The sequence below is a fragment of the Dromiciops gliroides genome, chromosome 5, assembly GCF_019393635.1.
Source record: "Dromiciops gliroides isolate mDroGli1 chromosome 5, mDroGli1.pri, whole genome shotgun sequence".
Lineage (NCBI taxonomy): Eukaryota > Metazoa > Chordata > Mammalia > Microbiotheria > Microbiotheriidae > Dromiciops > Dromiciops gliroides.
This window is the reverse complement of record NC_057865.1, coordinates 235,531,620-235,559,420: the sequence shown is the minus strand read 5'-3', so window position 1 is coordinate 235,559,420 and position 27,801 is coordinate 235,531,620. Positions and strand designations below refer to the sequence as shown.

Genomic DNA, 27,801 nt, shown 5'->3' with positions numbered 1-27,801 from the left:
AGATTTTCAAAAGTAGCTCTAGTCATCAATATCTAGTCTAACTATGTATCATAAAATGGTTATGAGTCTAAGAGCTGAAAAAAACCATCCAATATTTCATAAGAATTCCACCTTTGGGAACAAATGGTTTGTTTAAAGGCTCTTCTAAGAAAAAAAAACCCAACACCACATCAGAAAGATGTGTTTTCAAGTCCTGATGCTGATACTATGTGACCTTGGGCAAGTCATTGAACTTCCTAGTGTCCCAGGAAATTTCCTAAGACTTTCAGTTGTGGGGAAGGTGCCTATTATTTTCCTTTCTTTCTTCCTTCTTTCTTTTGGAGGTAATTAGGGTTAAATGACCTGCACAACTAGTAAGTGTCTGAGGCTGGATTTGAACTCAGGTCCTCCTGACTTCTTTCTACTGCACCACCTAACTGTCCTTCCTATTTCTTTTGATAGAGAGAGTGTTCTCATTGGGAATTCCAAAAAGCCATTGAAATCACAGGTGTGGTCCAAAAAAAAAAAAAAAACAACCTAGAAATAATACTGATCATTACAAATGTTTAATTATTAAGGACTCATGTGGCCAAAGGAAACCTTTTCATCATTAAAAACATTAAGTAAGAAAATTTTGTATTCTTCTTCCTGGTATTTTAATTTAGGAAGGATAACGGGTGTTTACAGTAAAGATTATAGAAATAATGGAGGAAGAATGATATGGGTCCAACTCATGGCCACGAGCATTTTATTAAGCTCCCAATATCTGTCAGATTCTGTGATCAAGCAGTTCTAATGGAAAGATCTCAGAATTCTCTCCTTTAAAATTGATGGAGATAACATCAATAACATAATTTCTCCTACCAAGATTCCATCAAATTGCAGCCTACTTGACTCTTTGGGGAGCAAAACTCTTAGGGTCATAACAAATGGAAAGGCCTATGCAAAATGGTAAAACTCCCAAATCTTATTTGCCTTTAATCATGATTCTTTCTTTCAATTAGCACTCTGCACCCCACGATGCATGAATGGTGGGCTTTGTGTTACTCCCGGCTTGTGTATCTGCCCACCTGGATTCTATGGTGTCAACTGTGAGAAAGGTAATGCAAATTATTGTTTTAGAATAGCCATAGAGGACTTCATATTTATTAAGTGATCTAGTTGTTTGTTTGTTTTTAATTAGTCTCTTTGAAAAACCTCTTTTCATTGATCCTCATACTAAGAGGCCACATTTGCATGTCGTTTAGACATTATCCTAGAAGAGGTTAACAGCTTGGGTACATGGGGCAACTTGTCTCGTTCTTAAATTCCTTTTAGGCTAGTTTTTCATCCATGTCATTTTTACTAAATCGAAGTATCCCTTATGGCTCTGCCGTGGTCCCTCTTCTCTTTTTCCTTTATCCTATCTCATTTGCTGATCTTATCAGTTCCCAATTATCATACTGAATCCACTTCTCAAATTACCCCTATCTTGATATGAAGCCCTGGGCTCTCTCCTGAGCTCTAGTCTTATATCAGCAATTGCCTTTTAGACATCTCAAATTGATTTCTATGCATCTCAAAATCACTATGTCCAAAACATTCTCCTTCTCTCCCCCTCCTTACCCCCAACCTGTCCTTCTTCTAAACTTTCCTGTTATTGATGAAAGTAATTTTTCCAGTCACCCGTGCTCACTATTTTTTTGGGGGGGGGGTGGGGAAATGAGGGTTAAGTGACTTGCCCATGGTCACACACCTAGTGTCAAATGTCTAAGGTCGGATTTGAACTCAGGTCCTCCTGAATCCAGTGCTTTATCCACTGCACCACCCAGCTGCCCCCTCGTGCTCATGGATCTTGATGACACTCTTGCCTTGACTCTTTATTCTCATCCATCCCACATATCCAATATTTTGCCAAGTCTTGTCATTTTTACCTTCATAGCATCTCTTGTAGGGCAGTTAATGGATAGAGCACTGGCCCTGAAATTGAGAGGACCTGAATTCAAATCTGACCTCAGACACTTACTAGCTGTGCAAGCCTGGGCAAGTCACTTAACCCCAATTGCCTTAAACATTCAGTCATCCTGATACTATACCTTGCCACTGGACCCAGATGGCTCTGGAGGAGAAATTGAGGTTGGTGACAGCACAGCCCTCCCTCACTTAAATCCAATCCATTGAAAGTCATGATATCTGTCCTGGTCCTCTTTTTTTGTTTGTTTGTTTGTTTTTTTGCAGGCAATGGGGGTTAAGTGACTTGCCCAGGGTCACACAGCTAGTAAGTGTTAAGTGTCTGAGGCCGGATTTGAACTCAGGTACTTCTGCATCCAGGGCCAGTGCTTAACCACTGCGCCATCTAGCTGCCCACTGTCATGGTCATCTTCAAGAACAAAGGACAAAGAACAACAACAGCGTCTCTTGTATATGCCCCCTTCTCTCCATCCACATAGCTGCCATCTTGGTATAGTCCCACATCACCTTGCATCTGGACAATTGCAATCTGGCATGTCTTAAATGGTGACTCCTGCCATTTAATGTTTTCAAAATCCCATATAACAGAGGAAAGACCTTTTCAGTATTATTTTCTTCAGTGGCATGAAATGAAATTTTGGGACTCATACATTCAGATCTTCCTCTATCTTCCAAAACCATATTACTAAAAGCCATATATCTTGGCAACTTTTTCATATAAATGGGATTTTATTGGTTTGGTTAGGCCAAAAGACAATCAACTCAATTTTTTATTGTGCACATGTTTTTCCTTCTATCTTTCAGCCTTCAGTGATGCTCAGGCATTATTGAAGGGATACCTACCACAGAAATGCAGTACATTCACTTTTTTGGAACATCTCACCTCTTGGATGGGAGATTTTCCTGCTTTGCTTTTAGCTCACATTAGACTGTTCTTTGGAAAATCTTGTGAAATTCCACTTGGCCCGTCTAGAAAGCTGGGAACATTAAAAAACAAAATGTTATTCTTCATCTCCTCAAACAAAAGGGGCTTTTGTGATTCAAAAAGCCTGGGGGGTGGCAGAGGGGGAGGAGCAGCTCCTGAAAAAATTGTTCCATTTCCTCCAAGTACTTTCATCATGTTTTGTACCTCCTTAAAACTCTCTCCTTCATCCAAGATATTCTCTTCATCAAGTTCAAATGGATGGTACCATGTCTCCTGTTTCATTCAAACAACCTGTTTCCCCCGACACATCTTTCAGGTCCCCAAACATGTGTCTCTTTTAATCGAGTTTCATTAATCTTACCTTAGTATTGTGATGTTTAAAGTTAAATGTATGGGGGCAGCTAGGTGGCGAAGTGGATAGAGAACCAGCCCTGGATTCAGAAGGACCTGAATTCAAATCTGGCCTCAGACACTTAACACTTACTAGCTGTGTGACCCTGGGCAAGTCACTTAACCCTAATTGCCTCACCAAAAAAAAAAAAAAAAAGCTCATGGCATAGCTCCTGGTACATAGTAGGTGCTCTATAAAATTAAATGTATGGTGGTCTATTTCTGTCCCAAGTGTAGGGAAAATTAGCTAGGGTTTACTTATAAATTAGAAGCTTTAGCATCAGTTTTAGGCATGGAGTTCAGAAAGTTAAGAAACCTATCCACCCTATAGGAGAGGTAAGAGTTCAGCCTGGCCTGGTTCTTTTCCCAAGTCTTCCACCACGAATTTGTCTGAGAGACCAATTGAGAGAAGAAGCTCTTCCTGTGTCCCTGAAAGAAGCAGTCCTTACACCCTCCTTTTAGCTAATTAGCTATCATCACCCAAATCCATTGGTTCACTGGACTTGAGGGTGGTCTTGTGTTGAGGTCAGAGTTCACAGTTTCTGAGAACAATACCCTCTTCAGAGTCAGGCAGGTGTGGCTTCCATTGAATTAACTTTAAGTGGATTAATCAGCTAAATCAATCACTCTCAGTCAATCCAATCAGTCCAAATCAATCTAGTGCCTTTGGGCGTTGGCAAAAGCCCATTATTTTCTTACAGTTTGCCTAATTTCCTACTCCTTCTTCTTCCACACCACATCATAATTTGTCATTGTATGCACTGTCATTCAGGATATTTGATACATGATACTAAGGCTTCTGGTAAAACTTTGGATGATAAAAAAATAATGATAAATAATAATAAAATAAATAACAATTTAAAAAATAAAATTATGTGCTTTTATTTCTCCTCATACCAATCCCCATTTTGCTAAAATATTCACGTCTACTGGGAGGAATTGTGACTTCCACACCACCTCCCCCAAACCCCCCCCCAAAAAAAACCCTATAGGAATATAGTGTTAGAAGTAGAATGGGGCCTTGAAGTTAATGCAATCAGAGTGTAACAGGAATGGGATGCTGTGGTGGGCAGAGTAATTTAGTCACTCTTATTCACACTCACCCTTCTATTGTAAGAGGTAATTAATAATAACTAATGAAACAATCCAAGGACAGATGATTTATTAGCTAGGCATACAAAAGAATAGGTCAGTGGTTCCCCAGTTAATCCAAAGACCTTGAATACAGAGTAAAGCAGATTTTAAACCCCCCCAATCAAATAAAATCAAAAAGTCCAATTAATCATAACAAAAACAATTAACCAGAATATACAATTAGGTAATCTAATTTCTAATTAAAGGAAAGCTATGGGGCTTTCCAAGTTAGGAGGGGGAAAGAGTAAGTTTTGGTCCAGTTTCAGGGGGTGGGGTGAGTAGTTTTGGGGGTCCTGTATTCATAAAATGAAAAGATGTTGATTAATTACATCCACCTGCATGAAAGAAACAATAGACAGCTTATACAATCTAGTTTCCCATGGATCAATAATAGAAAAGCAACAAAATGGAGAAGCACGCATGTGACAGAAAAATAAAGTCAGTATTCAAAGATAGAATCTGATTGGTCCTGATTCTCCCACTAAACTAACTTCATTTTATACATGGTCTTTTTTTTTTAATCTTACCACTATTAACTCATTACCTAGATGTTTTTCCTTAGTACAAACATTCTTTCTCTGCTATGGGAGGTTGTGTCAACAAAAACCCCAAAAATTTGAGAGAAGAAAGTATTTGTTTTGTTTTTAGCTCTGAGCCCCCATTCATAGAGGGCATTCTGGCAAAACATCTCTATCTCTCTTTTCCCTGAGGATGTTTCCCCTTAATTGTTGCCTTCCAACCATATTTCCAATAAATATGCCTAGACTGGCAAATGTCTGTAGTTCATAAAGTTTATGAACATAAAGTAAACATTTAAAACAAAGAAAAGTAAACAGAGTGTCCCGTGTCTGAAGGGGAAAGCCTTCAAGGGTAGAGAGGACATACAGAATGACTACTTTTAGTCTGTAGTGCATATAATGACACAGTATCTGTCCCAACATTTTGTACCCAATTGGCCCAAACAGCTTCCATTTTCCAAGGCCCAGCCCCCTGCCACCTCTTCCCATATTTTTGTGCTTCCAACTCCCTATATCTCTCAGCCCCATTCAGCTCCATGCATACTCCACGAATCTACACAACTCATTGGGAACTGTGTTCTCCTGAATTTACTAAAACTGCCTTCATCACAAAATGCACCGCTCTTTTTTTTTTTTTTTTTGGATTCACCTGAATATTTATTAAAGACAATCACTTCCACCGCATATAAAAATATTTTCCTAGCTTACACAAAAGTGTTCTGACAGTGGGAATGAAAAATGCCATCCCTGCAGCCTAGATGGGCTTGATCTTGAAATGCAAACCGATAAGACTGAAGACTAAACACTTCAGGTCCTGGACCAGGTAATAAAAGACTCGAAAACCTTCGGGATCCTTGGACTGGTTCACATCAATAAGGGAGCCGATTTTGGATGTAGTAAAAGAAATGTGTTCATCTCCAATCACAATTTCAAGTTCCTGCCGTCCCACCCTGTCAGGCGGAGGCCACAAAGCATCATCTTCTTTTGTAATCTCACTGTCGTCAATGATTCTCTTCAATTCCTCCATCACACTCTTATGGACGTAAACCTCTTTTCTGATCATGACGTCATTTTTGTAATTGCTGTTGTTGGCGTACCGCAGTTTTCCATCCGGCCGAAACTCGAACTCGAGGAACTCGTGGCCGAACTTGCCCTTGTGGCCCACATAGTAGCGCAGGTAGAAGTCGCTGGCCATGGCCGAGACAAGCCGGGCCAGAATCTATGGGACGCGCGGAGGAACAAGCGGCTGCACACCCGTCTCTACTAATCCGACAGGCTCGGCTTTGCCTAGGCTGCCGGATGCCCGGCACTGACCGCTCCACTGCCTTTTAAGGGTGGCTTTGGGGCGTGGCTAGACATTCTTTGGCCAATGTCATTGCTTTCTTTCTAATTCACTCAAGAGACTTGTTCACACTTCATAAAGGGATCCCTGAGGCACAGCCATATTTTTTCAGTTAAACACCTAGTAATTGGCTTTTTACTTTCTATGATTAGGGCCTGGGGTTTCAGAGATCAATCACTTAGTCTAGGATCTTAAGATTTAGACCCACAAGCACCTTAGAATCCATTTAATCTAACCCCTGCATTTTCCAGCTGATGGACTGAAATTCAGAGAAGTTAACTGACTTACCCAAGCTCACACCAGAAGTAACTAGTAGTTGGGGGACTTAAACCCAGGCCCTCTGACTTCAAATCTTACATCCAGTTGCCTCATTTTATAGATAAGTAACCAAGGCCAAGAGAGATACCGTTATTTATCCAGGGTTACACAAGTAGTATGTAGTAGTGTCAGAATTTGAACCCAGGTCTTCTGACTCCAACTGCTTCACTCTGTGATCCATTTAATAAATGAGAAAACAGAGGCTTAGAATATGTAAGTGATATGCCAAGGGATCACATAGGTAGTTAGTAGTCTATCAAGGATTCCCAATTCCAAATCCTTTGCTCACATTCTCCTGTGCCACACTCTGGCCAACAAATATGCGGCTGGTCACTCCTAATCACCAAATTGAAGAGATAGAGTTATTTCATGCAGTTTCTAATATAAATATTGACCCAAAAGGGGGGATATGTTTCCATATGAAAATAGCGAGCCAATTTCAGCTGTTCAGATAAACATCTCAAGAATGAACAATACCTTCAAAAAATCATATTTCTCTTAAATTTAAGACAGAAATGCCCTCAATTGTGCAGCTGAACCAGATGAAAATGTAATTAGGAAGTGCTGAACAAAATAAATAAAAATAAAATACAATAGAGATAATGTTAATTTGTGGTTTTCTAAGTCGATATGTGACCAGCAAGGATTGGTTTCTAATTGAGTTTGAGGCCACTGGTTTAAGCTCAATGTCTGATGCAATACCCTCTTGTTATCTTTTTTTTTCCTCTTGTTATTTTTTAGCCAACTGTTCAACAACCTGCTTCAATGGAGGAACTTGCTTTTACTTAGGAAAATGTGTTTGTCCACCAGGACTGGAGGGAGACCAATGTGAGATAAGTGAGTACTTGATGTTCTGTGTTCCATTATTTTATACCACCACAGAATTTCAGGGTTGGAAGGATCTGTGGGGATGCCTTTACATTTAATTCTTTAAAATTATCAGTTCTGTACAAAGTGCCACACTATCATCCCAAATTAGCCCTGCCTCATGGCAGCATGGGAAGCTAGGTGGCTCAATGAATAGTGTGCCCAGTCTGGAGTCAGGAAGACTCATCTTCCTGAGTTCACATCTGTCCTCAGAAACTTACTAGCTGTGTGACCCTGGGCAAGTCACTTAACCCTGTTTGTCTCAGTTTCTTCATCTGTCAAATGAGCTGGAGAAGGAAATGGCAAGCCACTACAGTATCTCTGCCAAGAAAACCCCAGATAGAATCACAAAGAGTCAGATAGGACTGAAAAACAACTGATCATAGTAGCATGGAAATGACCTTGGGTTCTTGAAGGCTATGTCAATGAATCAAAACATTGGTTCAATTTGGACAGTATATCTCTCAACCAAGAATCAGAGGACCCTATTGTATTGTATTGACCCTATGGTAATGGATGTTTTACACTAAGATAACCCACAAAGACTTCCTACAAAGGTATTCAGAGGTTGTGTTGGTAGAATATGGTCTCATGTAGATGAAATCATAAAGACTTGAAACATTGAATTATGTATGACAAGGGACTGTTGTAGGTCCTGGGGATACAACAATGAAATAAGACAGGCACTGACCTCAAGGAGCTTAGAGTCACTAGCCATATGTATACAGTTTATAGATAGATGATAGATAGATAGATGATAGAGTTTTATCATATATATGTATGTGTATATGTATATATGTGTGTATACACACACAGTTATCTAATACCTGTGGGTAGTGCAAGTATTATTCTCATTTATTCTTTCTGGGGAAACTGAGGTTCTGAGAGGTCAGATACAGAAGCAAGTGGTAAATGCTGGTGGTAGAATTCAAACATATCTCTTTAGAGATCCAGCCTTCTATCCACAATGTTTTTTGGGTTTTTTTTTTAATTTTTGAGGGCAATGAGGGTTAAGTGACTTGCCCAGGGTCACACAGCTAGTGAGTGTTAAGTGTCTGAGGCCGGATTTGAACTCAGGTTCTCGTGAATCCAGGGTCTGTGCTTTATCCACTGTGCCATCTAGCTGCCCTATCCACAATGTTTTGTGAAAAGTGAACAAAGGAAAGGGTTTAGACAAAACAGCAAAAGCAGGACCTTTTATGTGAGAATATTTACTGCAAAAGGCATAGTCAGGAATCTACAAACTTACTTCCCTGATACATGGGAGGTGTGCTTCAGTCTCCAGGGAGGGGAAGGGGATGAGGTTACTTACCTTAGTAAGGTTCCCATAAAGTACATTCCCAGTTCCAAGTCTGAAATGCCCCCAAGCTGGAGCTGCAGGCACCCTGACATCTTGATTCCCAGGTAGCCGCAGGGACCATCTGCAATCTGTATCTGAAACTAAGGACAAACAACACAGAACTGAAACAACCGCCCCCGGGCTCATTTCCCCCTAGCCAGGGTATAAGAAGGGGGGAGGAGGATGGTAAGTCCATCCACCCTCACTCATTCAATTCATGGTATCTATGCTGATTGCAACAGAAAGAGGGTTGTGGAAAAAAGCCATGGAAAAGGGGACAAAGGGTCCATAGCTCAGCCAGTTTTGGTTTTTGGTTTTTTGTTTTTACTGAGGCAGTTGGGGTTAAGTGACTTGCCTAGGGTCACACAGCTAGTAAGTGTCAAGTGTCTGAGGCCACATTTGAACTCAGGTCCTCCTGAGTCCAGGGCCGGTGCTCTATGCACTATGCCACCTAGCTGCCCTACTCAGCCAGTTTTAAAGACACAGCAGCCAATCAAAGAAGGCTACCCATAAGGTAAGGGGAAAGGGCACCCTGTTAGGTAAACTGGAAATGTTCAAAAGGCCCCTCAGGGATGTTTCTATGTTAGAATTGCGTATGCTCAGAGAAGCCCAGGTTCCAAGTAATCATAAGAATTCTGAGAAGCGAGAGATCACTTTCTGCTGGTAGCAATCAAGAAAGCCTTCATGGAGGGGCAGCTAGGTGGTGCAGTGGATAGAGCACTGGCCCTGGACTCAGGAGGACCTGAGTTCAAATCCAGGCTCAGATACTTGACACTTACTAGCTGTGTGACCCTGGACAAGTCACTTAACCCTAATTGCCTCACAAAAAAGACAGACAGAAAGAAAGGAAGAAAGAAAGGAAGGAAGAAAGAAAGAAAGAAAGAAAGAAAGAAAGAAAGAAAGAAAGAAAGAAAGAAAGAAAGAAAGAAAGAAAGAAAGAAAGAAAGAAAGAAAGAAAGAAAGAAAGAAAGCCTTCATGGTAGACATGGTATACCTGAGCTGGGTTCAAAGGAAAAAGCATTGATCAACTTCAACCTAAAAACACATTTTAAAAGGGTTCCAGAGTGGATCAATCATTAGACTCTCTTAAAGCAGAAAACTCTACCCAAATGAAGGTCTTATACAAGATCAGGAGTCATCTTGTTCCCCCATATTGATATCTAGGTAAAGGATCTCTTGTATGACTTAGTGAACAGAGAAGCTGTGGTGCGTGAATGTTATTACCCAAATTCCAGGCCAACTTAACAGATCACTTGTCCACTGGAGTTCTTATATTCCTTATAAAAACTTTTCTTTCTTAATCTTAGCTTCCACCTTCTTTGTGAAACCCTTCCTTGAACACCTCCAGCTTTTGCCACTCTCTTCATCAGCAATCTTTTATTTGCCCCCATCACTCTCAACTTTTGTCTTATATTTGCTTTTGTACCTATTAAGGTCCTCAATTGAATATCATCTCCTTGAAGCCAGGAATGGTTATAATTGTGTCTTTGTATCTCCAGTGCCTAGTGTTTCTGGGGAATATGGCAACTCAAAAAGACAAGTTCAGGAGATCCCTTGACAGACAATATCTTGCACACAGTAAGTGCTTAGTAAATATGTTTGGGGTTTTTTTGGTCCAGATCTGTAATTTCATTGGTATAATGAACTCTTAGAGTGTAAACTTCCCTTCACCAATGCAAATCAGCATCTCATTGTTATCTGATGAAAATTGATTTGCCTGATGTGTCTTGAGCCCCCAGTGACCTGGAGATTGGACATTACTCCTTATGGCACAGTTAGAGTTAAGTTTCCCCTCATTCCTTATTCCTTGTTAGGCAATTCATCAAGTACTCTGAGTTCAGTGGTGTAGACCAAGTGTCCTGTCTTGCCCCACAGATAGGGGGCAGTCTCCTATTTATATCACATCAGCTCTTTGTATAAAGTACTAGAGGGTGTTCCAAAAGTCTTAGTGTAGTTTTAAACTTTGAATAGCTTAAAACTGTAAGTTTGAGACCTGGGTGGCTTTGAGGCCTGTGGTCATAGCACATTCATTCTGCTGAATGCAAAACCGCTAGCCTGCCTGCGGTGCTGGAGACAATAGAAGGGAAGAAGATGGCCACCCATGCTGTTCCCCATTGGCATCTATCCTCCTCCCATAACTACCATCCCTGTGGAATAGTGTACCTCTTTAGAATTGGCTCCCTTCTTTTTTTATCCTGCGGTCAACCTGCTTAGGGGCATTGAGAAGTGCTTGTGATCCCCACCCCATCCCCCACTGCCAGTTAATGGTCCTAGGTCTTCCTGAGCCTATAAATGTTTGTTGAATTGAATTCTTATGACTTTTTGTAGTGAGCCTATAGTTTCTAGGTTGCCAACTAATTCATTTATTGACCTTTACGTACAAAATCAAATGACAGACTTGTTCTTGGTAGGCCGTTGCCCAGATCCTTCCCCCATTTTCTTACCAAGTGCCTTTCATGAATAGTGGGCATTTCTTAGACAAATGATACATAGTTTGTGGCCACTAAAATAGAGAGAAACCCATCTCTCATGGAGGGCTGGAACCTTTGACCTTCATTCTAACTGGGATATCGGCCATAGACAAATTGAATTAGTTGCTAAAGCAGCTCATATTCTTTGAATTTTTGTTAGTAATTCACTTAAATGCAGAGAGAACTACATTCTACATAACTTAGGCAAAGGATCCACCCCTCTGGTCTTAGTGTAGAAAGAACTAGGGGGGCAGCTAGGTGGCACAGTGGATAAAGCACCGGCCCTGGATTCAGAAATACCTGAGTTCAAATCCGACCTCAAACACTTGACACTTACTAGCTGTGTGACCCCCCCCATTGCCCCTCAAAAAAAAAAATCAATATGAAAGAAAGAGCTGTAACACCTTTTTTTCTCTCTAGCTGACCTTTATGGACAGAGGTGTCTAACCTAATTCACCATGGATGATACTCATCTTATTTCATATTCACGTGGCATCCAAAGTCCAACTACAGCCTAGTGAACAGAGAGAACTCATTGCCTCTTCCCTCCTCTCCTTGCTCCTATGTCTGCCTGGGAAGCTGCCTTCCTCCCCTCCTTTTCTGTGTATGTGTTAATGGAAACTTGCAGGTCCTTATTTGTCCCAGCTGTGTTATAGCTATTGCAAACACCACTGTGTCTTGGGACAGTCACAATTCCAGAGACTCCAGAAAGTTCAAAGCCTGAAAACACTGACTTCCTTTTTTTTTAACTTCAACCTCTAATTTATTTGTTTTGTACTTGCAGTGGAAGATGAGATGATTTGAAAGAAGCCTTTTTTTCTTTAATAGCGTTAATGTGTTACCCCAATGGTTTGCATAGGACACGGCTATTTAATTGTCAGGATGTGGTTTTATATTATTAATTACTGTTCTTTGATGAAGCTTGCCTTATTAGTCCCACTCAACTCTCATTACTTCTTGTCCCGTTTAGAACTCACACACAGAGTTGGCACTTGGTTCTAGGTTTCTTTCTCGTTGTCTTTGTTTTCCTCATTTCAATTTCCAACTCCCTTTAGAAAAGGATCAGCTTTTCTCTTTATTCTATATGTCCTCCCCATGGACATTTTGCATGAGATGGTTCCCTAGATATTGCTAACTGACCACTTTTAGGGTCTTCTAGAGCAAAGCTTCTTGAACTGTGGGTTGCAACCCCAAATGGGGTCAGGTAACTGAATGTGGGGATCACGAACAATTTGGCAGTAAATGTTTGATTTGTATATCCTTTTTATATACCTATATACCCAGGGTTGTGTAAAAATTTCTTGGGCAAAAAGGGGCCACAAGTGAAAAAAGTTTAAGAAACCCTGTTCTAGAGAAATTCCTGTTTCTGCCTCTGAGAGCAGATAAATCAGGGTCACTCAACTACAGCAATTAAAATAAAAACCCTCTGAGTGTAAGGAGCTTAAAAGGAGAATTGGGACTTCATCAATTTCTCCTACCCCATTTCAGTGTCTTCATTTGGCTGCAAGTGTCTCTCTCTAAATGAATGATTATGTGCTAACTTAGCATCAGCACTAGAGAAGAGAAAAGAAAGGTCACACATAAGGCTCGTGTGTCCAGAAGAGATTTATTAAAGAATATTATTTACAGCTGGCAGGAGATGGGAGCTGAATGCTGCAGGCCTTTAGATCTGGGTCCAGATTTGAGTAATAGCGTGGCATTTCCCTAGATTGGAGTGGTGGTATGGCATCTCCAAAGATGACTTCCCAGCTTTCCCTTTTTAACAGGAAAAATCCCATCTCTGACATGTGGCATAGATAATGATAATCCTTTTCAGGGGTCCCAGGAGAGTGTTTGATGGGGATCAAGGTATTATCTTTTACTTTTGCCTCAATATCTATGCTCTGGGATCTTTGATCACAGTAATTAGTTGAGGAGAATGAGATGATGAGACTGGAAAGTTTCTTGATTTATTCAGGGGACCAGGGGAATGCACAGGTTCTTATCTGTGATGCCATTTGGATCCAGATGCACAGTCACCTATGGAATTTTCATTGGAAAATGAGGGGAAGACCTTCTTGGCTGGTTCTACAAATGAAATCAAAAGGCAGCAAGAAGCAATTAACATTTACAAGCTATCAGTCAGTGGTCATGAATCTTTCCAGAGAGTATTTTTGTTTTTGTTTTTGTTTTGTTTTTTTTGGTGAGGCAATTGGAGTAAAGTGACCTACCCAGGGTCACACAGCTAGTAAGTGTCAAATGTCTGAAGCAGGACCTGAACTCAGGTCCTCCTGACTCCAGGGCCAGTGCTCTATCCACTGGGCCACCACCTAGCTGCTCCTTTCCAGAGAGTTTTGACACAAATTGCCTAGCTGATATCAAGAGAATGGCCCTGTATTGTTCTCTCAGAGTAAGACTTTGGAGGGAGTGGAGGAATGGATGGCTTTTTCCTTCAGGATTCTGCATATGAAATGCTGATTCATATCCCACAGGGAAGGGAGAAAACTTTCACAAGGATTTTAATGTTAAAGGGAAAAAAAACCCCAGAGTGTATCAACATATAACTTCTATGCATGTACACTCTCTATGGAAGGAAGGAAAAGGAAACAAACATTTATTAATCACTTACTATATGTGCTAAGTGCTTTGGAAATATTATCTCATTTGAGCCTCACAACAACTCCATAAGGTATTGTCGTCATCATCACCACCACCACCACCATCATCATCATCTTTATTTTACAATTGAGGAAACTGAGGCAGACATCAGTTACTTTTCCAAGGTCATAAATAAAGTCAGTGTCTGAAGCCAAATTTAAACTTGGGTCTTTCTGATTCCAGGCATAATGATCTATTCACAGGACCACCTCATTGTAGTATTATCAATTCCATTACATGCCCCAGAGGAAGGCTAGCAATTGAAATGACAAAGTCCTAAGAAGTAAATGTATCCTTATGCACATAACAGGAAGGCCCAAAGAAATCTCAACCACACCTTATGAAATGAATAGTGGCAATCACAATTTAATAGGCCCTACAACACAGGAAAAGATTGTGGAAATAGAGCTTGAGTTAGGAAGGGCTATTCACATAGCTCCATTTCCTTTCCTACCCTGAGGGGGGAGGAAATATAAATGATAGGAAAATTTGCACTCCTAATATTGTATTTAATCTCTTCTCTTCTGGGGTCTATTAAAGCAGAATGGCTCCTCAAACTTAAATCTGGCTGGATTCTGCCATTATGATTACAGATATTTACAACTAAAATGCAAGTTTGAAACATCCTATGGCCAAGAAGAAAGATGCAGATGGGTGGGGTGGGCACTGGGATTGTAATTTTAAATTGGCAAACTTCCCAAGAAACTTTAATGACAGTTCAATGACAAAGCCACTCAAATTATTTAAACTCAATTAGAAAAAGTTTTTTTTTCAACTGTCTTACCAAGTAATGTTTTCTTACCTTAGAAATCTCTCCCACTCCTTCCCTCTGAAGCAGAGGCAGCATTAGATAGAATATTGGGCCCAGAATCAGGAAAATAAAAATTCAAATCTGACCTTAAACATTTACTAGTTGGGTGAGCCTGTGTACCTCTGTTTGCCTCCGTTTCTTCTACTGTAAAATGGGGATCATAATGAGACATACCTCAAAGAGTTGTTATAAGGTGTGATATGAGGTAATATTTATAAAAACACTTATCACAGTGCCTGGCACATAGTAGGTGCTATATAAATGCTTATTCCCTTCCTCCCCTGCCCAAATAGAGAATCAAAATATCTAGAGCTAGAAGGGACATTATTTTCCAGCCTCCTCATTTTTACAAATTGGAGCCCAGGTACCTGAGTTTACATAGAAGAAACAGGAAGAAACCCAATGGAACTATGGCTTCAAATCCAATGCTCTCCTCACCAAGCCAGGCTGCTAGAATAGCTTTGATAGTCTCACCCTTACCCAGCAATGTTAGAAGACTTCAGTTCGAATCCCATCTTTAGTATTTACTTTGCACAAACCATTTAACTTCCCTAGGTCTCAGTTTCCTCATCTGTAAAATGAGGAAAGGTTGTCTTACATGGCCTCTGTGGTCTTTTCCAGCTCTAGAGCTATGATCATGTAATTCTAATTTGTATTTATCTTATCACAAAATAGCTTTTTGGAAAAGGGAACCCATTTTGTCCGGTGGGAACATTGGTGAGATAATGGCAGCTAGGTGGTGCAGCAGATTGAGTGTCCTGACTTGGAGTCAAGAAGACTCATCTTTCTGAGTTCAAAGCTGGCCTCAGAAACAAGCCACTTAACCCTTTTTGTGTCAATTTCATCATCTATAAAATGAGTTGAAGAAGGACATGGCAAACCACTCCAGTATTTGCCAAGAAAACCACAAAGGGGGTCACAAAGAGTCAGGTGTGACTAAAATGACTGAACAACAAGTAACATTGATGGGTGAAAAGGTAGGAGTGAAGAACCGTGGAGACTGGCAATATAGAAGTATGCTAGTTGAATGTCCCTCATCTCTGCCTCGCTTTTTGCTCATCCTCTGATCTAAGCCTGGGAGTGCATATAAGGCCAGTTAGAAGGGATGAGGTGGGAAGGTAAAAAAATGACCCTTATATGGTATAGTAAATAGACTGCTGGGACTGGACTCAACAGAGAGCTGTGTTTGAAGTCTTTCTCTGACACTTATTAGAACATTGACTGTTTTCACTTTGCTATACTTCTGGAAATAAAGACCTTTAAAAGTTAGACTGACTTCACTCAGAGCCAACACCCACCAGCCAAGAAGGTGAGAAAAAAAAGAGGTGCCAAACTTCCTCCCCATTAACTGTTCATGAATTTTAAAATATTTTTTTCCTGAGGAATAACTTTTTTTTCATCCATACTTCAGGGAGTGACAGCATGTTCTTTTGGGAAAATCAGGTGATGCTAAATTATTCTCTTAATTATGATGCTCTTTTTGGGGGAAGGCGTTTCCCAAGTATAGGTAATCCTTTTGTGGATTGGAAATTTCTTTCACAAAGTAGAAGTTAGTATTAATATACTTTGAACATTGGCTCAAATTTTCCTTGAGATGCCAAGATGGGAGGCTTTCCTTGAATCCTTTTTTCTCACCCAACTGAAATTATGCCTTTGAAAGGGAAAGTTGCTGTTACTTAAATTCTTCCTGTATAATACATGCACACATACACACATACACACACAAGCATGTATGTATTCATACACATGTATGTTTGTGTTTTATTTGATGTTTTTTATGTGGTTTGTATGTGTGTGTTTTTGAGGCTGGGTCTTCCTATCTTGCCCTGCCTGAAAGTGCAGTCATTACAACTTAGGAACCGAATCCCATTACTGATTGTCATGGGAATTTTAACCTGCTGTTTCTGACCTGAGCCTACATGTCCCTCCTTAGGCACAGCCTGCCGCCATACCACCATGGCCTGCCCATCTCCACCCACACCCCTTCCTGAAGGCTCACCATATTGTTGCTTGACTCACTACAGACACCCAGTTAGCTTAGCCATTGCATCTTCATATTCCTGAGCTCAAGTGATCCACTATCTTCAGTCTTACTAGGGTATTACAAATTATAGGTACATGCCACCATATCTGGCTCCCTTCTATGCAATAATCAAAATTGGGAGTCCTCCATTCTTTTTTTTTTTGGAGGGGCAATGAGGGTTAAGTGACTTGCCCAGGGTCACACAGCTAGTAAGTGTCAAGTGTCTAAGGTCAGATTTGAACTCAGGTCCTCCTGAATCTAGGGCCGGTGCTTTATCCACTGTGCCACCTAGCTGCCCCCTCCTCCTTCATTCTTACAGTGTTACCTCCATCCAATGTGCTCTTAGAAGAGCAATAGAAACATTGAATTTGCCCCAAAAGAATCATTGCAAAAGAATTCTTACAATCCCATTGGACTTTATGCTCCTTCTCCTGACCTTGGAGGTATCATTGTTGGCAACTTGACACCTCTTGGAATGTGAGGGAGAAGGAAATGGAACTTTTAGAATACTCAGTCAGATGAATGCTGTAATAACTGTCCCATGTCTTACCTGTAGTGAGTAATAGATTACAGAATAGATAGCTTTGTTACCACATGTGAACTGATTCCATTTTGTATGCTGAGAGGATAAAGTATTTGTTGTTCAGTCATGTCTAACTCTTCAAAATCCCATTTGGGGTTTTCTTGGCAAAGATACTGGAGTGGTTTGCCATTGCCTACTCCAGCTCATTTTACAGATGAGGAAAATGAGGCAAGCAAATGACTTACCCAGGGTCACACAGTTAGTGTCTGAGGTCAAATTTGAATTTAGGATGATGAATCTTCCTGATTCCAGGCCTGCTGTTCCACTATGCGACCTGGTATTTATTGGGAAGCAAAAAGAAATTCTCACTTAGATATTCAAAGTATTTAGGGCCGGAAAGGACTCACAGGCTACACTCCTGACCTTAGAGAAGAGAAAATTGAGAGATTAAATGATTTGGCCAAGGCTTCACAGGCATAAGAGCTAGAATTTGAACCTAGGTATTTGGCTCCAGAATCGGTGTACTTCAAATTCTTTTTCACATTGCCTTTCTGAAAATCATATATTCTTTCATAATGACATAGATTGGTGATAGTGTAGGTCTTTTGGTTTGCCTTTGTTTTTATTTTACTAAGGAGTAAGGATCATGGAGAGGACAGAGGATTACCTGGCCCAGACAGAACTTTAATTTACAATCCCTGATTTAGAGAGTTGTAAGGTATATCACCAGGGCTGTTGGTCCTTTAGATACAGGTTGGAAGGCATCAGTTATACCAGAAGTACTTCTAAATTGGGTCTCAATTTCACCCAAAGCTAGCAAAATCTCTCAGACTTAGTGGTTGAATGAAGGAGGTTTGTAGGATATTTATTGCAATTCCTCTTTCAGAAATTTCTCAGGTTAACTGAAGGCAAAAGGTAAAATGGCCTTAGTCACCTTAATTAACAGAACATTTGAAAGTAAATTAGGCTCCTGGTGTCATTAAGAGGTGGGGGGGGGGGCGGCTAGGTGGCACAGTGGATAGAGCACCAGCCCTGGATTCAGGAGTACCTGAGTTCAAATCCGGCCTCAGACACTTAACACTTACTAACTGTGTGACCCTGGGCAAGTCACTTAATCCCCATTGCCCCACAAAAAAAACAAAAAAAAGAGGTGGTGGTGGTGGTGGTGGTGGTGGTTAATGTTTTATGATTAAGAGTTAATCATTTTGGGGGCAGCTAGGTGGCACAGTGGATAAAGCAACAGCCCCTGGAGCCAGGGGGAGCTGAGTTCAAATCTGGCCTCAGACATTTTGACACTAGCTGTGTGACCCTGGGCAAGTCACTTAACCCTCATTGCCCTACAAGAAAAAAAAAAAACAAAAACAAAAAGAGTTAATCATCTTGGCTGATTTGCTTAAATGAGAAGCATACCAGTGAGGGCTCAGGAACTATGGTGGTAAGTAGTAAATCTGTAATTCTCTCATTAAATTAGAGTTACCCCAACTGCCCTAAGAGTGAGCTTTAGCACATGGCTATCCTTTAGAGGAAACACCTTAACTCGCCAGCATGGGTTCAGGTGGCATGAATGAGGCAGCCTCAGCCCAGGAAAAGGGGGTCTAGAGACAATTAAGATCAGCTCCACACCATGCACCACCTCTCCACTCCCACACTGTACTAGGATGGATAGTTAATGCACAGATTGACAGAATAAAAATCCAACAACATTTTGACAGGCAAGAAAACCAGACAGGATTCACTAAAATGAAATTTACTAGGGACAAATGTTTATGCTTTTATGCCTGTGTACAAGAAATCTACTTTAAAAGTAAAAAACAAAATCAACTTCAAAAAATACAAAAAAAAAATGAAGACATGGTTAAGTAGTCTGTATGAAAAATATTTGGGGGTTTTTAATGGATAATGTGAATGAGCAAAATGATATAACAGCCAAAAAAAAGCTAATGCAATTTTGTGCTACGTTAAGAGAGGTATAGCTTTCAAGAATAAGGAGGTGACTATAATAAGTGTTAGACCATATCTGGAGTATAGTCTTCAGTTCTGGGTACTATAGTTTAGAAAGGACATTTATAAGCTAAAAGGCAACTACCATGGAGACATGCCAACTGGAGCGGAGTCTATGCCAACTGAAAGAAGTGTGCATGTTTAATCTGGAGAAGAGAGAGATCATGGGGGACATAAGAGCTGTCTTCAAGTACTGGAAAGATTTTTTGGTGGAAATGGCATTCAACTTGTTCTGTTTGAGCCTAGATGTGAAATCATAAAACAATGATTGGACATTAAAGAAGCAAATTTAAGTGTCATGTCAGAAAAAAAAATTTGCTGATAATTAGAGCTGCCTCAAAGGAGAATGGGATGCCTCAAAAGGTGGGGGTTATGGGGGCAGCTAGGTGACACAGTGGATAGAGCACTGGCCCTGGAGTTAGGAGTACCTGAGTTCAAATCCGACCTCAGACACTTAACACTTACTAGCTGTGTGACCCTGGGCAAGTCACTTAACCTCAATTTCCTCACTAAAAAACAAACAAACAAACAAAAAAAGGCGGTGGGTTCTCTGTCACTTGACTTCAAGCAAAGGCTGGGTAATTGTTGGTTTTTATAATAGAGAAAAGATTATTTTTCAGATGTAGGCTGGATTGTATGACCACTGAGATCCCTTCCAACTCTAAACTTCTTTGATACAGTTTGGAAAACTTTGATGGACATAAATTACTTTTTTGGGGGTGGGGGGGCAGGGCAATGAGGGTTAAGTGACTTGCCCAGGGTCACACAGCTAGTAAGTGTCAAGTGTCTGAGACTGGATTTGAACTCAGGTCCTTCTGAAACTAGGGCTGGTACTTTATTCACTGTACCACCTAGCTGCCCCCGACGTAAATTACTTTTAACAAAACTTCTCTTTTATAAAATAAAAGGAATACCTAACTATATTGCTGTTGTTGTTCAGTCATGTCTAACTCTTTATAAGCCCTTTTGGAGTTTTCTTGGCAAAGATCCTGGAGTGGTTTACCATTTCCTTCTCTAGCTCATTTTACAGATGAGGAAAATGAGGCAAACAGGGTTACTTGACTTGTCCAGGGTCACATAGCTAGTAATTAACTGTCTGAGGGTGGATTTGAACTCTGGAAGCTAATTCCCAGCCCAACACTCTAAGATACTGCACTATGGCACCACCTAGCAGCCCTACCTAAGTATACCCACAGGAAAAGGAAATATTCCTGAAAAGAAATTCAACCTAAAGACCACAAATCAAGATGGTACAGTGGAAACAATGCTGGATTTGGAGTCAGAAGATCTTGAGTTCAAATCCTGGCTCTGTTGCTTACTACCTATGTGAGTTAGGGCAATTCACTTGACCTCTCTGGGCCTCAGTTTCCCCATATCTAATATATGGAGTTGACTAGAGCAAAAAATTTGGCAGTAAATGTTTGATTTGTATATCTATGTACTTTATATACCTATAAACCCGGGGTTGCATAAAAATTTCACGGGTAAAGAAGCCCTGGACTAGATGACATCAGAGAAGTCTTCCAGTCTAAAATCTATTATCTCAAATCATGCATCTCAAAATGTACAACGAAAACCTGTATTTTGAAACATTTCTCTTCCACATTCTATGTAACTCAACTAAAAATTGTAATTATCTCTAAGCCACTGGAATAAGTAAAATTTTTATAGCACTTTAAGGTTTTCAGAGAAATTTACACGTTTTCTTTCCTTTGGTTCTCACCACAACCCTGTGAGGTAGGTGCTATTTTTATCTCTATTTTCCAAAGGGGAAACTGAGTCTAAGAAAGATTAAGTGATTTGCCCACAGTCATATAGCTAGTTAGTGCCCGGGCAGGATTTGACTTCAAGTCTTAGCACATAGCTGTACTAAATGCTTTTTAATATACATGGTTTTCTCTTTTAGGCAAATGTCAGCAAGCCTGTAGAAATGGTGGTAAATGTATTGGTAAAAATAAGTGCAAATGTTCCAAAGGCTACCAAGGAGATCTCTGTTCCAAGCGTAAGTACCTGGTGCACATAATCTATTTGGTCATGGGGCAAATAAAGGCTGTCTCCTGGGACATCACTTTTGTCCTTGCTGTACCTTATTGCTAGACTGACAGCATTTTAACTTTTCTTCACTAACATGTAAGTTACATTTATGTGGGTCCTAGAGATAGATAAATTTCAAAGCTTATAAAAAAGAGGAGAGAGGAAAGAAGAATAGGGGAGAGGGGAGGAAGGGAAAGAAGAATAGGAATTGGGGATTAGGGAGGGGGGAAAAGGAAAGGAGATAAAGAACAGGGCAAAAGAGAGAGGGAAGGAAAGAGAAAAGGAGATAGGGAGGAAAAGGAGGGAAAGGGAAAAGAGAGATGAAGAGAAAGGTGAGGTTGAGAAAGAAGAGCGAGAAGAAAAGAGAGGGAGAGAAAGGTGAGGTTGAGAAAGAAGAGCGAGAAGAAAAGAGAGGGAGAGAAAGGAGAGAGGGAGGGAAAGAGAGAGAAAAGGAAGGGAAAGGGAGGGAACAAAGAGAGGGAGAAGGGAGAATGGGAAAGAAAGAAGAGAGGAAGAGAAAGGAGAGAGGGTAGGGAAGAAGAGAGAGGGAAATAGAGGGAGGGGAGAGATGGAGGGAAAGGAGAGGGGGAGAAAAGAGAGAGGGAGGGAAAGAAGAGAGGGAGAGGAAAAAGAGATGGAAGGAAGGGGAAGGTGGAGGAAAAGGAGAGGAAGAGAAATAAGAGATGGAGGGAAAGGAGAGAGAAAAGAGAAAGGAAAGGAAAGGAGAGAGGGGAAAGAAAAGAGAGGGAAAGAAGAGAGGGAGAAGAAAAAGATGGAGAGAAGGGATGGAGAAAAGGAAGGGAGAGGAGAAAGAGAAAGAAAAGAGGGAGAGAAAGGAGAGGGAGGAAAAGAAGAAAGAGAGGAAAAGGAGAGAGGGAGAGAGAAAGGGAAAGAAGGGAGAGGCGGGGAAAAGGGGAAGGGAGAAAAGGAAGGAAAGGAGAAGAGGGAGGGAAAGAAAAGAGGGAGGAAAGGAAGAGAGGAAGGAAAAGAAGAGAGGGAAAAAAGGAGAAAACAGCTCTCTAAATATTATAAGCTTCCTAAAAGATAATAAAAGGTCTTTAGCCTCCACTGTCAAAGTCCTACTGGCTGGTGATTGACCTTTTGTGACCATCTCTCATAAGTAACTGAGAGTATTGTATGCTAAATCAACTGGAGAATTCCTTTAAAAAAAAAAAAAGCACCCCTCTCCACAAAAGAGAAAGGGATGAGGCCAAAACTAACACATTCTACAGAACAGTGGGAAAAGTCACTGTGTAATTTGGTCTGAAGACAGAAACGAGAAAGCTTTCTTTGTGATATCCTCTGATTCTAGCTGTCTGTGAGCCTGGTTGTGGAGTACACGGGACCTGCCAGGAGCCCAATAAATGCCAGTGTAGGGAAGGCTGGCACGGAAGACATTGCAAACAAAAGGTGAGTGGGGAACTGATGTATTAGAATGTGCCCCAGAACTTCCCCTAACTTTCTGCCAGTAACATCCCATTGACTGTAGCCATTGAGAAGACATCTTGTAACCAAAAACTTTCTGCCTTCTGTTAAGAGTAACTTTGGACTCATGGAGGCAGCAGATTGCAAATGATGAAGTTCATATCAGTTATAACTTAGATCTATTTAAATCAGATTTGAAATTGACTTTCCATTGGCCTTCATCCTTTAGCATAAAGGTCTTCTCTGGTATTTCAAAATGGCCCCGTGCCCAAGGAACATTGAGATAGTGAGCAATGGATATAGCAATTTTAACAATGGACTTGTTAAAAGTTGTATGTAGGGTCCTATGTAGTTTTGGCAATGCTTGGGTGAACTCATTGAGGGAAAAATGAAGTGTGGGGAGGTCTATGCAGGAAATTTAAATAGTCTAAAAATCAAGCAGATATCCCAGGAGTCCTTTGGGCAAGGGATCACCAAGGGCTAGCAAGCCTGGACATCTTAGAGCCAGTCTGGAATGATCATAGATTTAAACTAGAAGGTGACCTCAGAGGTCATTGAGCCCTAACATTCTGGGTCTAGAATGCGTTGAAAGGTATTTTAGAGGTCATCTAGTACAAGGGTATCAAACTCAAGTAGACAGGGGCCACCGACCTGTACATGAGGACACCCGTGGGCCCCAGATTGACAGTTTAAAATGTGAGATCTAGGTTTTATTGTTCTTTTATTTATTTTGCTGAATATTTCCCAATTACATTTTTAAAAAATAAAGGGGCGGCTAGGTGGCACAGTGGATAAAGCACCGGCCCTGGATTCAGGAGGACCTGAGTTCAAATCTGGACTCAGACACTTGACACTTACTAGCTGTGTGACCTTGGGCAAGTCACTTAACCCTCATTGCCCCCAAAACTAAAAAAATTTAAACAATAAAAGTATTTTATTATTTTCCAGTTACATGTAAGGATAGTTTTCAACATTTGTTTTCATAGGGTTTTTAGTTCCAAATTTTTCTCCCACCCTCCCTTCCTTTCCTCCTCTCCAAGACGGAAAGCACTCTGATGTAGGTTATATATGTACCAGATTACATTTTAATCTGGTTTGACTGCCATCAGGAGTGTTTTGGCAACTATGTAGTAAACTGTTGCCACTATAGCCCCATTTTCTAGATTTGGGGGAAATCTATTCAGTGACTTGAATTAGGATTAAGAATTGATACAGAGCTAAGCAAAAGTCATAAGATCATGGACTTGGAATTGAAAGGGTCCTCATAGGTGATCTGGGTCAACTGCTTTAGTTTACAAATGACAAAATTGAGACCCAAAGAGACTGTGTCTCACACAGTACCAGGACAAATATTTGAACCCAGGTCCTTTGACCCCAAACCTAGCAGTCTCTCAACTGAAACACCCTTCCTCTCTATGCTGAGAGGCCCCCTCTGAGAGTTCACAGATGGAACTGGAGCAAGTTGAGCTGCTTGAAATAATAATAGCTGACATTTATTTGGCAAACTAAGGTTTGCAAAGCACTTCCCGTAGATGAACCTATCTGAGCCTCACAAGAACCCTGTGAAATAGATGCCATTATCACCCCCCCCCCATTTTACAGATAGAAAAACTGAGGCTTAGAGATAGTAAGTGGGCCTATGGTCATACAACTTAGTAAATATTAGAGGTGGGATTCAAACTCAGATCTTCCTTATTCCCCATTTAGCAATTTTCCCATGACACCACATTGTCTCTTGGCATATTGCTATCTCTGCACTCCTGGTCTGGGCTGGTGGAGAGCGGGTTCCCAAACAAATATAATCCCTACCCCATCCTCACCCCTTTTCCCAATGAGCTTCCAGATCATCATTGAGAATGAGCTCTTTAGGGGGCGGCTAGGTGGTGCAGTGGTTAGAGCACCGGCCCTGGATTCAGGAGGACCTGAGTTCAAATCTGGCCTCAGACACTTGACACTTACTAGCTGTGTGACCCTAGGCAAGTCACTTAACCCCCATTGCCCCACCAAAAAAAAAAAAAAAAGATTTATAAAAAGAGAATGAGCTCTTTAAAATTATTTGTTTAACTCTAATGGTGAATGGGCACTAAATTTATCCAGGAATGATTGCTGTTTTTTCATTTTGGTTATTGATATAGCTCTAGTAGATGGATCTAGGGACAGCTAAATGGCAAGGAGGATAGAATACCCAGTCTGGAGTCAGGAAGACTCATCTTTCTGAGTTCAAATCTGGCCTCAGACACTTGACACTTACTAGCTGTGTGACCCTGGACAAGTCACTTAACCCTGTTTGCCTCAGTTTCCTCATTTGTAAAATGAGCTGAAGGAGAAAATGGCAAACCACTTAAGCATCTTTGTCAAGAAAATCCCAAATGGGGTCATGAAGAGTTGGCCATGAGTGAACAACAAGATAGATTTGATCATATGGGAGCAGGGGGGAAGGAAGGAGTAGGAAATTAACTCTCATCACTATAGCTTATGTTGATTTTGAAGTGGTCCTCCACAGAGGTTATCATTGTCCCTTTGTGAATCAGCATTATAGATTTAACGGCCCTTGGCTGAAGAACACATTTCCTTTCCTTCTCATAATTGCCCTTGACATTGATAAGAGGCTCCAGAAGATCGAGACCACCACCTTGCTTATGACTAGGCTACTTTGACAGGGTCTTTGTATAAAGATAAGCCTGATCTGATGTGATCAAATCACAGAAGAACTTCTGTGAGCTTGTACCCTTAGCATCTCCTCCCTGTGTAACGTTAGACCGGTCAGTTCTCTGGGCCTCAGTTTCCCCATCTGTAAGGTGAGGGAGTTAGGCTAGATCATAACTTCTTTTTTGGGGGGAAGAGCAGGACAATGAGGGTTAAGTGACTTTCCCAGGGTCACACAGGTAGTGTCAAGTGTCTGAGGCCGGATTTGAACTCAGGTCCTCCTGAATCCAGGGCCAGTGCTTTAACCACTGTGCCACCCAGCTGCCCCAGATCATAACTTCTTAATCTTTTTTTTTGGCAGTCTGATGACACCTATCCTCAGAAGAATGTCTTTAAGTAAATAAAATAAAGTACACAGGATTACAAATGAAACCAATTATATTGAAATGCAGGTATCCAAAACAAAAAATTTTAAGTTCCTGGACCCCAAGCTAAGAACCCATTTGCCAGATGACCTCTGACTTACTTACATTCCAACTCAGAATCCATGCTCCCACAATCCCTACTCAGGTAGCTACATACTGTGGTTTCTGTGGCCAGGCCCGTCGGGCCAGAAAGGGAAAATGGATTCCATAGGAATGGTTAACCATGAACCTGAAGGGTCTGTTTTTGTAGTTTCTTTTCTCTTAAACTGTGGTTAATTTTTCAGGGTATGGAGCCAGCCTCATGCATGCCCTAAAGCCACCAGTTACCAAGCACAAACAGCACACGCCTTTACTTAAAAAGACCGAGGAGAGGCATGTTCTGCCTGAATCCAATTACATCTGGTGAACCCCCCCAGCATCTGAAACGTTTTAAGTTACACCAAGTTCATAGCCTTTGTTAACCTTTCATGTGTTGAATGTTAAGATGCCGTTCATTACAGGGAAGAATACCGGCCTGAATTTTATTAGCTTCATTATAAATCACCAAGCTGATCTTCCTTTTAAGTCTTCTATGAGCTTCTTTAGCGTGGTGGCCTAGGTCTCATTTTGGTACTTTTTAATGACGTTTCTGTTAGAAAGCCCATTGATCAAGTTAAACTTAGCTGCAGATGATTTTCCAAAACTGAAAATGCAATGATAAGATTGTAGCACATTATAGAGGGGGGTGTCCTTGACTTGTTTTAAAAAAAAAAAACCAGAAATCACAGAGAGGGGATTGGGCAAGGCAGTGATTGCTATGATTGGAAAAGTCTTTATTATTTAGATCTAGATCTAAATATCGGGTATTTAGATATAAATATGGGATAGTTAGATTATAAACATAAGACACTTAAATCTGTATTGCTTTTTAAAGAAAAATGAAGGCATCCTAATTTTTTTTTAAATCTCAGCTCAATGTTTTGATTTTCCTGTTTTTTCCTGAATTCTCAGTATTAAAAATAAAAACATTCTGATACGTGGCATTTATACAATATAATATATTGTATACAGTAAAGTAGAAATATAATGTATGAACTTTTTGCATTGGCTTGAAGCAATATAATATATTGTAAACAAAGCACAGCTTTTGTGTAATAAACTGTATACTGACTGATGTGTATAAAATAAAGGTGAGGCTTTAATTTTCTCAAAGTTGCATGATGTGGTTTTTATATGTTATAATCAGTCTCGTGACTAAGAATTAAGAATGCAGCCCTCTCTCTTTTCTTAATAGAGGTTGAGAACTGTGAGTATGGAATATAGCCAGTGGTGTACTGGTAAATAGTTAACAATCAGATCTGGGGCCGGGGCGGGGTGGGGGGGTGCCCACAACCCAGTTTAAGTTTAATCTGAATTATGAATGCTTTTTCATCACTTTCTTAAGTCTAAATGATCAACAAAACAATAAATCACGCTCTGACTTGTAGCATTTGCCAGTTTTCCACATGTAAACACTGGAAACTGGAAATTTAACAACTGGCTGACATGATATGACTCCAGCTCACCCCTGAATAGAGCAAACAGTGTCAGAAACAACGTTTCTGCTGGTGGGTTTTGCTGAATTGTTGTTGGTTTTTTTCTTTAAAAAAATGTTTCAGGGAATGGCTTGATGGAGAGGAGAGTGGGGAGGAATATATTCAAAAATAAAGGGAAGGGGCAGCTAGGTGGCACAGTGGATAAAGCACTGGCCCTGGATTCAGGAGGACCTGAGTTCAAAGCCAGCCTCAGACACTTGACACTTACTAGCTGTGTGACCCTGGGCAAGTCACTTAACCCCCATTGCCCTACAAAAAACAAACAAAAAATAAAGGTAAAAATAAAGATATCAATAAAATAAAAATTTTAAAGCTGGGTATATGATGGTAATTGTGGGTATTTATTATGATGTGGAGATGAAGAAACTTCAGCTACTGTTTTTTCTTTATCTGTCTCAAGACTCATGACAGCAGGATTTGAAAGCCACAGCATAGGTATACTGATTAACCAAACCTCTAGCTTAAAATG

The 27,801-nt window shown here is 40.6% G+C and overlaps 2 protein-coding genes across 2 annotated transcripts in view; one reads left to right on the top strand and one right to left on the bottom strand.

Moving 5' to 3' along the window:
- WIF1 (WNT inhibitory factor 1) overlaps positions 1-26,902 on the top strand; it is a 106,591-nt gene extending 79,689 nt beyond the window's left edge. The window contains exons 6-10 of the mRNA XM_043968011.1: positions 984-1,079; positions 7,298-7,393; positions 21,135-21,230; positions 22,575-22,676; positions 26,043-26,902. Of these exons, the coding sequence (XP_043823946.1) occupies positions 984-1,079; positions 7,298-7,393; positions 21,135-21,230; positions 22,575-22,676; positions 26,043-26,164 (512 nt within the window). The 3' untranslated portion in view covers positions 26,165-26,902. The remainder of the gene's footprint in view (positions 1-983; positions 1,080-7,297; positions 7,394-21,134; positions 21,231-22,574; positions 22,677-26,042) is intronic.
- LOC122729258 (protein mago nashi homolog) lies at positions 5,651-6,100 on the bottom strand. The gene has a single exon (XM_043968012.1). It carries the CDS (start codon positions 6,089-6,091, stop codon positions 5,651-5,653), a length of 441 nt encoding a protein of 146 aa, XP_043823947.1. The 5' UTR covers positions 6,092-6,100.
- Positions 26,903-27,801: the final 899 nt, after the last annotated feature.